The sequence below is a fragment of the Pempheris klunzingeri genome, chromosome 6 (genome assembly GCF_042242105.1).
Source record: "Pempheris klunzingeri isolate RE-2024b chromosome 6, fPemKlu1.hap1, whole genome shotgun sequence".
Lineage (NCBI taxonomy): Eukaryota > Metazoa > Chordata > Actinopteri > Acropomatiformes > Pempheridae > Pempheris > Pempheris klunzingeri.
The window spans coordinates 9,189,063-9,202,393 of NC_092017.1; the positions used below are offsets into that span (position 1 = coordinate 9,189,063).

General features: G+C 44.1%; 1 protein-coding gene across 2 annotated transcripts in view; it reads right to left on the minus strand.

Moving 5' to 3' along the window:
* Positions 1-1,314: 1,314 nt before the first annotated feature.
* The window catches only part of ralgps2 (Ral GEF with PH domain and SH3 binding motif 2), a 68,761-nt gene continuing 56,744 nt past the window's right edge, over positions 1,315-13,331 (minus strand). The window contains exons 10-21 of one of the 2 annotated variants that reach the window (XM_070831898.1): positions 11,398-11,535; positions 10,319-10,409; positions 10,076-10,143; positions 9,823-9,961; positions 9,499-9,650; positions 9,347-9,401; positions 8,704-8,781; positions 7,666-7,771; positions 6,716-6,808; positions 5,732-5,837; positions 5,182-5,273; positions 1,315-5,067 (exon numbers count right to left, since the gene is read on the minus strand). In XM_070831898.1, the coding sequence (XP_070687999.1) occupies positions 5,038-5,067; positions 5,182-5,273; positions 5,732-5,837; positions 6,716-6,808; positions 7,666-7,771; positions 8,704-8,781; positions 9,347-9,401; positions 9,499-9,650; positions 9,823-9,961; positions 10,076-10,143; positions 10,319-10,409; positions 11,398-11,535 (1,148 nt within the window). In that variant the 3' untranslated portion in view covers positions 1,315-5,037. The remainder of the gene's footprint in view (positions 5,068-5,181; positions 5,274-5,731; positions 5,838-6,715; positions 6,809-7,665; positions 7,772-8,703; positions 8,782-9,346; positions 9,402-9,498; positions 9,651-9,822; positions 9,962-10,075; positions 10,144-10,318; positions 10,410-11,397; positions 11,536-13,331) is intronic. The other variant, XM_070831899.1, reaches the window with a different exon arrangement.

The window sequence follows — 13,331 nt, forward strand, 5'->3', positions numbered from 1 at the left end:
TCCCACGGTGACCCTTGTGTTACTTGTCTCATCTGGTCAGCGTATCTGCAACGATTTGGTCACATCTGTCACGGCAGAGCTAGCTGCTTAGCCAGCTGTACACCTTGCTGAGGAAATTAGCCGAGGCTAGCTACGGTAAGGCTACGTCGTCTGTTGTTTTTACTGGCTGCCCGTAGAGCTCACTTACCTTATGGCCGTTCGCTGAAGCAGCTTGTTGCCGAGTGTCGGTAAAGTCCTGCGGTATTCAGGTTAAATATAATAACCTGTCCTGCTGCTAAAAGTCACGGTGCTTTATCATTTTGTCAATCCCCCCGGTGGCTCGCTCTCCTCCGCCCTTCTCCTTCGGCTCCTTCTCTGGCCTGCCGTGTCCACTCCTCACACACTTCCTCCTCCTGCACGTGCCCCAGGTGGCCGCCAGGTGACAGCGGTGCACTGTGGGTACGTCCGCACGTGGCTCAATAACAACACACTCCTATAGAAAAACAACCATAATGCTGAAGCTCACCACAGTGGTTCAAAACTTCTTTTGACTAATTATTACTATCCACATCGTTTCATTTGAATAATATACAAAGGTATTTCCTATCCTGTTGAAACAGCTTCATCTTTCAAACCCCCCATCTGATCTGATTTTACTTTAGTTTGTTTTTTTTTAAACACCACTAGCCTTTTAAAATTGCACTAAATAGAAGGAGCATTGCTTGCTATTATATTTACTATGTTACAGTACTAGTGCTACATTTGCCAAGTTTAGGTGACAAATCTGCATAAGTAATGTTTTCCTTCCCTCACTGCAAATGAACCTGCAGCTGTTCTATTTTATTAGTGCTACAAAGCCAACATCTGCCCTGCCTCTGAGTGCAACTGCAGCCTGGTGAAGTAATGCTTCATTACCATACATCACTGGCAGAAAAAAAAAAAGCCAATACAATTAAAGCAATCAGAGTTAAGGTAATTGCTTTCTTGGTGTTTTGTTATCAAATTTAAGAAAAGTAGATTTTTGGATTATATTTTGGGAATGTTGGGAATAAAGTACTGACACCATTAAAGAAAATGAATTGACTCTGCAGGAGAAATCCCTTCGACAGCAGTTCGACAGTATAGTAGCTCTCGATCATCCCTGCTGCTCTGCAAAAACTTAAAAGGCAGCTTGAAAAAGACTGGAACTGATCAGTATTTAATTAGTATTGAACCATATTAAGATTACTGATGCAATCACACACACACACACACACACACACACACACACACACACACACACACACACACACACACACACACACACAATCTTGAACAGAGCAATGAGCCGATGTGTGGAGTAAAAAAAGGGCAGAGTGTTTATTGGTTCTCAGTCTTCACATCATGCGGCGCATCACTCAGCAGTGAGGTCACAGCGCTCGCCACAGTCATGACAGGGGCAGACAGAGGGGGACACACACAGAGCCAGGTAAAAGGTGAAGGTCAAAGGTCATTTTCACATCACCCTAAACGGAGGTTGTTGTCGATGTCCTTGGTAAACAGTGATCGATGCCTGTCCAGAGCACAGGAGGCACAGATTCACATTGATTCAGCTTCTTCACCGAACCAGAGGAGTGACACATCGTATGAGTGCACTGAAAACACTTCATCTCAACTGTCAGGGCCTTTAAAAAGAATGAAGTCAGAAGGCAGATTCACTCAAAACAGTTAGGGCAATTTGTGCATCTGTAGACGGTGTGGTCATTTTAAAGGAAACAACATGAACTCTTGCCATAGAAGGGGAATTTTCAAGCGTAGCATCAAGTTACTTTGTAATAACCAAAAAACATGTTAAATGAGGAGTGCTCCACATTTGAGTTTTCCCACTCTCATCCCAAAATAGACGGTGACGGCAGTCAACATGTTCATAGCAATCGGCTTTGAAATCCAAGAAATTAGCGTATTAAAACCACAAAACATCCCAAAATGAAACATGTGCTTCCATTATTTTGACCACACACTGTACAGAAATGATAGTAAAAAAATGAAATTGATGTAAACTCAGGTTACAGTGAGGAAAACCTCACAAAAAAAAACACTCGTCTTGATCTGGGTTTTTCCAAGAGGGAAAGATTGTTAAACCCAAATCAATTTGAATAAACCTTCCAAGATGCCCCTAAATAGTCTGGTTGGGTATAAAACTTGTAACTCAGAAATCCACATCAGTCTCATCAGTCTTTTTCTTTCAGTGGTCTCAGTTAACACCAGATAAAGCAAACAGAGGGAAATGTGAAGGGGATGCTGACCGTCTTGTTGACACTGGGTTTGTTTACATCTCAGCTACTCCTGTTTACAATCCTTTCATCAGTTTTTGAGACCGCTTCAATTCTTGCTTAACCCCAACCTCTGTCTCACACGTCACTTATTTAATTCGCGGACTTTGTCCCCGGCCAGCCAATAAGTTTCAAACACCGGCAACAATCGGCCGCCACAGTGCTTCAGCTCCGGGATTTTGTCACTTCAAACGGTCTCTCCTCCATTATGCAGCAAAGAGCTCTTTCAGTGGACGCAGATGAGTAGCGTTTCCACTTCTCATTCGTTCACGAGTCCTCCTTTCTTCACACTTCTACTACAACATGAGCCAGCGTGGCGTCGGGGCAGGAGCTGGCGGTCAGTCACACAGAGAATTAGGTAGCTGGTAACTTCCGCTCCTCAGCAGTGTGGCAGCCTCGGGGGACTGCCTATCTGGCTTGAATTAGAACGTTTTAGAAAAAATAGAGAAGAATGCATAGGCATACAAATGCACACATACTGCATTACATATGCCTGTCCACAGGTTCATCCACCACCATCTCTCCTTTATTAATGTAAAAAAGGACTGTATCTATTTATGGGCACTAAATCACCGATGTTTTCGTTTGTAATGTTCACCTGACCTATAAAGTTGAATTGTTGACGTGTATATTGTGTTGAGGACAGTTTCAATTCATCAGTGTGCCTGTGCTGGCTGGACTGAAGCACTTCAGAGGGGATCCAGTGCTGCCAGTGTGAATATATTCACCTCTCCTTCATCGACAACCTGAAACTAACTCCCAACTTAATATTCCCCACTGACTGGTGGGACATTTGTTTCTACACACTGTAATATGCTTCCTAGGGTTTATAAAGTACACGTAGAGCAATGAAAGGATTGTGATTTTGGGCAAAAGATTGTGTAAACATTCAATGTAAACAGACGTTTTTAAAAAGGACATTAGAATTTGATGAACTGGGCAAAAAGCTCCCATCATTGTCATAGCCATCATCCGGTTGGCGTTTGTTCATTGGATGTGATTTGCTCCCAATGAAGTCAAACAGTAATAGTCTATTTGTGGCACCTTGAAGCATCTGTGATGCACGGTGGAAACTGTAGATCCCAGGTTTTTCCCGCTGAACATGCCCATACTAACTTTGTCTGTCCGAACGTTTCATTAACCTGAAGAAAAAAAGTGACGTTTCATAACTTGGCACTAATTACAACCAAGGTGCTTATGCTATCCCAAATCAGATGTATAATACGGTTAGGGCCTACAATTCATCTGGGTTCTAGTTAATAGAATAATAATAGAAAAAAATAGAAACAAAATAAAATTCACATGTACGTAAGGAAAAACAAACATAAAAATGTAACATTCAAATGTAACAGACAAAACTACAGTGACGTGCAATCATCTACTACATGGTAATACTGTGAACTGCACCAACCCTCTCAAAAAAAAAAAAAACAACAAAAAACAACCTAGCAACACAAAACATTACCAAGATTTAAAATAGACTCTTTATGGCTCCAGGTAGCTTTGAATGTCTGCTCCAGACCAGATGCTCTAACCATATTAAGCAACAAGAAGAATAGGAGATAAAATCGTGTTATGAGCTCTCGTTGCGCTCTCTCTTGGACTCTTTCACAGTTTCAAGTCTTTAGTGTTGAGTGTGTGTTTGTGTGTGTGAGTGAGTCTGGTGAACCAAGCGCCACTTTTCTGAGCGGAGAGCAGACGACACTGGAGAACACAAAAACACAGGCTCGTAAAAAGGTTAACTCATGTCTAACCAACTGTGTACACATCGTAGCTTAGATTCTGGGACTATCGTACCTATGTGGAACACAGACAAGATTACTGTCATTTAAGCAAACATTTGCCCTCCCATCCCTGCCCCTCCTATACAAACACGCACACATACGCACAGAACACTTTGCGAGTATATGACAAAACAGGGGCGCTGTAATAAGTCCTGTAATAAAAACTAGACACATTCAGGAAGTGTGGGAATTGTTTCTGCTGGAATCGATTGCGAATCAGAGCCCTTACATTTACATCGATGCAATCAAATAGGCCTGTGTGTGTGCGTGTGTGTGAGAGTGTGTGGTTCATGTAAATGATCCTGTGACTCCAAGCCAACTCAAGTGAATGATGAGACAGACAGTGTTGGAAGTGTGAACTCAGTATGTAAAAAAAAACAACAAAAAAAACAAGTGTTTTCAAACCCTTTAAAGTCCAAGGGGTTAGTCCGATGTGAGTGTGCACGTTGTGATTGTGTGTCCAGCCGATCAAAAGGCGGGAAACTTGCATTCGAGCATGACGGGGACACAAATAAAAATAGTTAACCCCTTAAAAAAAGAAGGAAAAAAAGGAGAGGATTATTCCTGTCCATCAGAGGACAGCCTGCCTACGAGAGAGGAGAGGAGAAGTCGAATGGCTCCGCTGAAGTGCTGAACAGTAAAAACAAAAGACACGCAGAGCAAATGGGAGACAGGAGCAGTGGTGCAGGTCCTTGTTCAGTAGTCAGTACATACAGTCACTTCCATCCACAGACACACAGACACACAGACACACAGACACACACACACAGGGTACTCTGGTTAAGGCAGTGGTGGCAGGTGAGGCTGCAGTGAGGCCGGGGCTAGAATTGGAGAGTCAGCGGTCAGGGCTCATGGCAGTGAAAGCTCCCACTACTGAGTCGATACTCCTCCTCATCCTCCTCGACTTTTTCCTCATCCCTCTCTCCTTTGCACAGTCAATCAGTCACACTCCTCAGCGACGCTCACTCGAATGACATCAGATTGGCTGGCACCTGAGAGAAAAAAAAATGGCGAGGCTTGGAAAAAAAAAATTAAACGAACAGCGAGTGTGTGTGTGTGTCTGTGCTTTTGTCTGCGAGTGTGTGAGTGTTAATGCGGCTCCATACCTGTTGCCTATTGCTCTGACAGGCAGCACTCAGATGTTTGAACCAGAGCGAAGCGTTCATTTTGTTCCCTGCCTGGAACTTGTAGGTGTTGCCTAGGGAACGAAGACAAACACTGTGAGATGCCAAGTCTCTCATTTTCTCAGCAATCTGGAAAGATGGCTCAAGCCTGACTTGACTTTGGCCCGCCCAGTAAAATAAAAATAAAGTCACAGTGGAAAAGTTCAGGACAGAGGCGACTGGATTTTGTGTGTATGCATTTGTGTATTTGTGCATTAACACACTTAACCTGACAGTTAAACTTACTGCTCGGTGGGATGGACACCATCTGAGTTTGGGTCTGTGTGTGTGTGTGTGTGTGTGTGTGTGTGTGAGTGTGTGAGAATGTGTACAGGTGATGTCATTCAAACCAAACTCCACTAACCTAGTTCACCTTTTTTACTGCATCCGTTTTCAGAGAGCTGACTGCCTGTTCGTGTTAGTCATTTCCTTTTCTGAGTGTGTGTGTGTGTGTGTGTGTGTGTGTGTGTGTGCATGTGTGTGAGTGTCTCACCATGCTCGGAGTCCGTCAGCAAGAAGACATCAGGATGCTCAGGATCGTCAGCCATCATGGCCATTAGACCCACCACGCACACACTCTTACTGGATGTTGACTTGAACTGGACAGAGGACATGTGGACACTGCATTAGTTCTCTTTCTCATGATGACTGTTGTGTCCAAATGCTTGAAAAGGAGAAATGAGTGTGTGTGTGATCCTGCATGTGCACTCCACAAGGTTCTCATTAGCATTTGAGTGACACACAGGACTGCAGTGATGTCATTGGTCTCATTATTCAATGAGTGCTACCATCTGTCTGTCCCCCCACCGCGCCAGACCCAGACCAGTCCCCTCCACACACACACACACAGCAAATCACGTCCACTCATTTACTGTTCTCTCTCAGTTCCCTCTGTCGCTCCTGCCTGCGTTCATCCCCACGCTCTCCTCTGAGCTCCTGTACAGTTTCAGTAAATGTTCCCGTCAAACTCTCCCACACAAAACACACGCCCAGCCAGATACACTGAACACGCTCCACTTGTTTCCAAATCATGTCAAAGCTACATGAAGAATGTGTGACTTCTCTCATCTGCATTTTTGCTGGAGATTTCACTTGTCCCTTGCACACCAAGTGAAAAACACACAAAGAAGAGTCATGGAGTGTTTCGCCCTGAGTTCATTCTGTAGTTAAACTTTCAAAGAGTGAGTAATTAATGGCTATCATGTGTTGTGTCCTCATGTGTTTTGGAGTCATTTAGTACATTTACTCTCATTTCTATCAACTAGAGCAGTTCAGACATTCAGGTGTCTCAGAGCAGGTATCTGTTATTGCTCTCGCATGCCTAAACAAACAAACATAGTAAACTTCCTAAATGTATAGCATTACATGCAAAAATGCATAGCATGAATGTGCCTTTAGACAGTTAAACACAGGTTGATGATGGATCAAGTGTGTGTGTGTGTGTGTGTGTGTGTGTGTGTGTGTGTGTGTGACGTACATGTTTTCTCTCTGTGGCCTTCAGGGACTTGGCAGGGTAGTAGTAGAGCTGGGCTCCGCAGAGAGCAACCCAGTATTTGGTCCATGATGCCACCTGGAGGCACAAAAGTGAAATCCAGTCATCAGCTCCACTTCAGCCAGGTTAAGTTGAAATGCTGCAGCATGGCACTCATGTGCTGTTAAATTCTTGTAAAGAGTAAATTCTGTGGGATTTTTTGGTGACTCAAACAATTGACTGGGACAGATAAAGAGACTGGACAGGCAACGACAGAGAGATGAATCACAGGCAGGAAGACTGTGTGGTTTGGGGAACTAAAAGTCTTTGCTTATCCATGCTTGGTTGGATGACTGGTGAATAAGCGTGCAAAATTAGCATCCTGTTCCATAAACACTGGAAGCTTTGAGGACTAATACAAAAGAAAATAAAGACAGTTAAGAGATGAAGGAAAACCGTGTGAAAGAAAAAGGGACCAAGTGAACCCACTAATTAATGCTCCTGGTGAGGAGAGATTTGTGCCCGACTACACGGCCAGATTGGGAAACACTTTGCTACATTATCAAAGAACCTCGTAAATCACCCACACTACCTATGACAGTTCTGAGTTATTTCAACTGCATAAAGAGCTCCAGATTTATTTCCAGCAGAAACAGAATAGGATAATCTCAGAGCAAATATAAAAATGGCTGAGGAGACACAAGGCAAACAAAGGCAGTGGAAAAAAAAAAAATCAAGCGCGGTCAGAGAATTACAGTGAGCATGAGGCAAAGACAGAAACAGAGCTGTTCTGCAGATTAAGGAGTCTCTGAGGCCCTATCTGCGCTCTGCAGACAGCATTTATTACCCATCTGCTCAGTATAGCCGTATGTAGGTATATGCTTATGAACAGCACATGGACACGTGCACATGTATGCTTCTATGTATGTATATGTGTGTGTGTGTTTGGTTCTCACTGTTGGTTTCTTGCCCTCCTTGAGCACAGTCTTCCGTCTCAACACCCCCTGCACTGTGACTGCTCCGGGATACAAGTGAACTGCAAGCTCCTCTGACTCCGCAGAGCTACAACAGGACAGAAACAAACATTTCAAGCTATATAAACAAACATTCACACAAGGAAAACATGCATGAGAACATGCATGCACACATACCAGGTCAAAATGAACTAGTAGTAAAGGCAGACACAATCTACAAAGCCACCTTACGCTCTGCTTCCTTAAAGTACCTTCATTTTAAAAACGACATGTTTTTCTGTCTTTTTTTCACAGTTCAATTTCACAGGTATAAATCTTGACACTGGTATCTGCACAGAGAAGAGCAGAGATGGACAAGGTGGTGTGCAGATTGTGCCTGTCTGGAGGATCAGAGCAGGAAGCCCAGTGCAGGAGCCCAGTGAAGCCTGGTGGAAAGAGAGAGAGAGCGACCCATCCCTAACCGCAAGGGACGCTTAATATGCAGCGTTCATGAGAATTGGCTCTAATAATCCTGAAGAGTCTGTTCCTCTCTACCTCAGGAATGAGGATGTAACAGTTTGTTTCCAGTAACACATGGAGCTCCGTGTGACTGTGGAAACTCATTTTTAAGCTCCAAACTGTGAAATATCTTGGAACGTATCACAAGGAGGAGCCTGGGTTGACTATGAGCTCGATGCGCACATGCGCTCGTGTGTGTGAGGCAGACATGCAAGAAATATGAGAAAGCAAAAGGTAAATTATAGACTGATGGTACGCAGCAAAAGATGAAGAATCATGGCCCCAAACAGATCCTTTGCCTTCACTTGATTTGTGATTTCACCAACGCACCCACCCATACATACATACACACACACACACACACACACACACACACACACACAGTTTCCCACCACATGATTATCCCAGCACACACTCTGAGCACCAGCACACAGCAGCCCCTGGCAGGGACTGAGGGGCGTGAAGTGAGGATAAGAGAGGGTTTGGTTCAGTTCAGGTTGCTTCCGGTCGGGACGTGTGTACCTGCTGGGCCTCAGGACTCCTCTGTAGGGGATGCGGGCCACACGGGTCACTGGGCCCAGAGAGTGATAGAACCGAGTCCTGTTCAGAATAGGATAAGACAGGATAGGATAGGGGGCACGGGACACTGTTAAGGCTGTTTGGGTGTTTTTCTTGTTGTTGTTTTTCCCTTCAAACTGCATGGGTTAGGGCAGATGGAGGAGTGGTCATTTGGTTAGAGGAGTTATTAATGAATGTGTGTTTTGGAAAAAAGATTAAGATGATTTTCAGGCCAGTTAATTTTTGAGTAGTGGATCTCTATTTCAGAACTAGAGAGTGTGGATACTTGTTGGCACAGTGGAGCTACTGGTTAGGGGATTTAAATGTTAAGCATTTAATACATTTCAGGCTGCCGGAGAAGCAGCGGTGCATCATCATCAGAGAGCAGCGGTGGAGGGATGAGGCATGATGGCCCTGGCTGCAAGGCTACAAGCAAGGTTGGCCATGGCGACTGTGTGTGAGATTCAATGGCAGATCTTTTCAAATGGCTGTGTCTTGGGGCCAGAGCTTTGAAAATTATACAATCACATCTGGGATGGGGATATTTTATGATCTTACATGTGGATGTGATGAAAAAGCACTGCAGGCACGGACACATTAGCCTTACCTCTCAAAAGCTGGCCAGGACACCTCTTCACTGAGCTCAGAGCCCTCACTGCTCCCTGTATACACAGACAAATCATCACAGAGAATACACAACATGTCATTAAAGATGCAATCTGTGCGTCATGGTAATAAGTTTACATGTATATGTCTTACCAAGTGAAATACCACTGGACAGAGTTGAGCTCTCTGCTTGCCCCCTGGTGGGACTGTGGCTCTCCATCACGCTGTCGTCCAACAGATGGCGGGAACCAGCATTGGGGAATGTAGCACTTTTAAACTCTACTGTATTCATCTTATGGATAAAACTATGTGAACACAGAACACAGCAGAAAGCAGGGACAGAGAGAAATATAGAGACATTGTTTTATGAAGCCAGTATGGTTTTCAGGCCATCATCGTCATCATCATTGACGCATTGTTGGCTGATAGAAATACTGTTTTTCGACATAATACAGAAATTTAAAAAATAACACTGACTTGTAGCCCAAGCTGTGGCACTTCCTGTGTCCGTAGGGCAGCAGGTTCCTGGGGGAGGGCGGTGTGGCCGGGATTTTGGCTCCTTCAGCTGCCACCGCACATTTACGGCCGCAGAGAGGAGATGCTGACGCTTCCTGGCCTGTAGGCCAGAGTGGGAGGGAAGGACAAATTTATAGACCAAGAAGAACCGAAAGAAAAAGAGATGATAAACAGGTTTACACAGGTTCGATTCTACAGTTAAGGCCAGACTTACCGACAAGATCCTCTTTGGAGGCGTTTGCTCGTGGTGTGCTGGTGCCTGGCTCAATCCTCTGTGACAACCTAAGTAATAAACATTGACAAATACATCAGCTCGAACTAATCCTAAGTGAAATTTTCATCACAAAAATAATCATTGGGATAGAATATTTTTGGGAAACAAAGATGAGTGTCATGCCCGAGAGCATGGCAGTTGTTGTTTTTATCTATAACTTGCTCTGTAAGTTTTGTTTCTTACTTGTAATTGTCATCTTCCACAAACTTCTGCAGCTCCTCGATATACCTGACTGAGTTAAGATACTTCTGTACATGAGGCAACACTGGTATATCTGAAAGAGGGAAGATAATGACAAACCTTAAAATAAAAGCAATGTGTTCATGTGATCCCATGATACCAAAACTGCACGCATATCTCTACTAAACATATCTCTCAGTATGGAGTGTGGATAACAATGCACTGATAATGTGAACCTTTATCAATGTTTGCAGAAAAGTTTGCTTCAGCCTTGCCCTCCAGCGATCTCAAGTGCAGGTCAGCTACAAAGCAGTAGCCTGAATGTTTCTAGGTAATAGCCCATGGAGAAGAAAATGGTTTCTCTCTAATACTGTGCCAGCATGCTGTAGCACTTTTTAACCCAGGGATGCCTGGTTTCTATAAACCATGCGAAAACTGCTAGTAAAACGTCTATTAGCAAAATGCTGGAGGGTCTGTGAGCTGTGACTAATAAACAAGGGCAATTGAAACCAAACAAAAACATCAACACGAGTGCACGCATGTCAAGAAAGGAGATTGGTTCAATTAAGAAACTATGAGTATATATCTGTAGTGACGTAAAGGTGTGGTCCCTTTTGTTCAACTTTCCACAAATTGAAAGAACAAAATACCCTAAAATGCATGTTTTTTTTATTGACTGATGCTGTATACAGATGGGGGAAATTGATCCGAGGATATTTTATTCAACTTGTTCAGATGTCACAAAAACACAGATAAGTATTGATGCAAAGCACAGGTTCTCTCATTGTGTCTCCATGGCAACAGAAAATGAAGTGGCAAGGCTATAATGCAGTTTTCCCCCAGCTTTTACACCGGGCTCTCCTCCTGTGTGTTAATTTTTGTTCTTCCACATGAAATCAGATCTGAGATTATAGTGAGGATGTGCACTTGTTGCATATATTTGATTAATCAGCTTACTTACTCACAGATACTAAGATAGCTAAGTGGACACTGGCATTGCGTCCTCTACTTTTTCCTGTCACTATATTGCACTGCCATGCCATGAAAGTGCGGCGGTGGTCGAGTGTTTAGTCTAAACTCACCGTAGGTACAGGATCTCTGCAGGTCCGATATGATTCTGAGTAGGTTGTTCATCAGGTTTGATCTCTGTTCGTTTTCCAGTATGCTGCCCGTGGAGGGATAGGCCGAGTCTATGTATGTCAGATCAGACAGGTACATCCCTGAAACGAGGCAGCAGACAGAAGAAGGCGCAACATGTTATATCAAACCAGGAAAAATACACAGCTGTCTTCCCTCATGCTCTCATCCTTCAGTGGAGGGCCCTGGTGCAAGCCAAACGAGGACAACGTCCATCTGCTGGAGGTGTTATTTTAAACACCAGCGGGGAACACAGGGGTTCTCCTGCCTGAACACATTAAGCTCAGCTCATTAGGAAGCAAACATGGGTGGACATCGAAACAGGGCCAGATTTCCAGGGATGCATGATGCAAGTGCCATGCAGCTGTGGATTTCTTGGTGTGAAGACCAGCTGTTAATAGCACACTGCTTGTTTGATACCACAGCGGCCCAAATGGACAGGAATAAGCGCATAATTGCATATACTTTGCTCAAGTTTCAAACAGATGCTTTTTTTTTTGCCCTGAGTCGCTCTCCTTGGGTCTAAATAAGTACCTTGAGTGGATAACTGATCTTTTCTTCAGCCTCTCCAACTCAAGATCACCATCCATCTTTCCCTCTCTCTTTGCATGTTTCTGGCAGACTTGGAGCAGAGCTGAGATTCTTAGCCTCATTACATAAATATTAACATTAAGAGAGAAACCCAGGAGCAGATTCCTGCCATTCTGAAAACAGAGATTAACAAGTTTCAGAAGTGAATTGATGATGTGCCTTTCCTTCCACTCTCCTCTTCCCTCCTCTCTCCCTCCGTCTGTCCCTCAATGTTTCTTTCACACGCCAGCATCGAGATTGAGTGCAGATGTAAGAAAAGTTATCGCACAGTTGACCACATGACCCCCCCGTTGTCGGAAAACAGTGTTACACTCACAGATGTGCGCATGTACACATGCATCTACAACACTGAGCAAGATAGTCTGTACACAGACAACATAACTGCAGGACCTGATCCAGTAGATAAAAAGTGCCAAATCTCGTCTTCAGAGACAAGGAGAAGCAGTTTCCAAGTGTGTGGAGACGCAGCTGTAAGGGGGGATGGAGTGAGAGATGGGGAGATGAGGAGGAAGAGGGGGATCCTGAAGGCTTAACCGCTGAAGCTGCTCTTCTGAGAGCATGTCAAGGATAACTGCACTTAGTCATGCACAAACCCGTACTGCCTGGAACACCCACAGACCGATGCGTGCTTAGAAGACCTGTGGTTGGGGTACACAGGCACTTTGTATGTGTTTACATGTAGCAGAACTTGTATGAAAATACTGTGAGGATCAAGTTGGAAATCTGAGGGTAGGAGGGAAGAAATGTGGTCTAAAAGTATGGAGAAAACGTTGACAAAAAAAAAAAAAAACATATCTGTATCACACACCTCAACACAGTAAAGTAAAGGACAGCAGAGTAAGGAGCAAGCAAAGACCAGACGGGCTCAAAAAACACCTGGAGCAAGTATTTTGCTCCAATAAGAAATTAGTTTTATCTGGCTTCCTTTTTCTCCTGCCCTCTCAAACCCTGCTGAAGCTCTACACAGGAAGCTACTCAGAAGCCTCAGCAGCATTACAATCAGCTCTTCTCACTGCTAAAGGAGACAGGAAAAGGGGAGGGAAATTCTGGGTTGTAATCAAAGAAGAAGGGGTCAGAGCAGCTCATGTCTGTGCTCCAGACTAGAGCAGAAACACTTCTGAATTCTAACAGGTCTCATTTGCTTTCACTAAACTCACGTCTTCTATACACGAACCATGAAGGCCATTGTTGAGGATGGGAAACCTAATGAGGCAACTCTGTTATTCTCTTCTTCTGTCTTTTTTTCCATCAGACTGACATCAGAAGTGGGCCGGGCCACTCCAAAAAC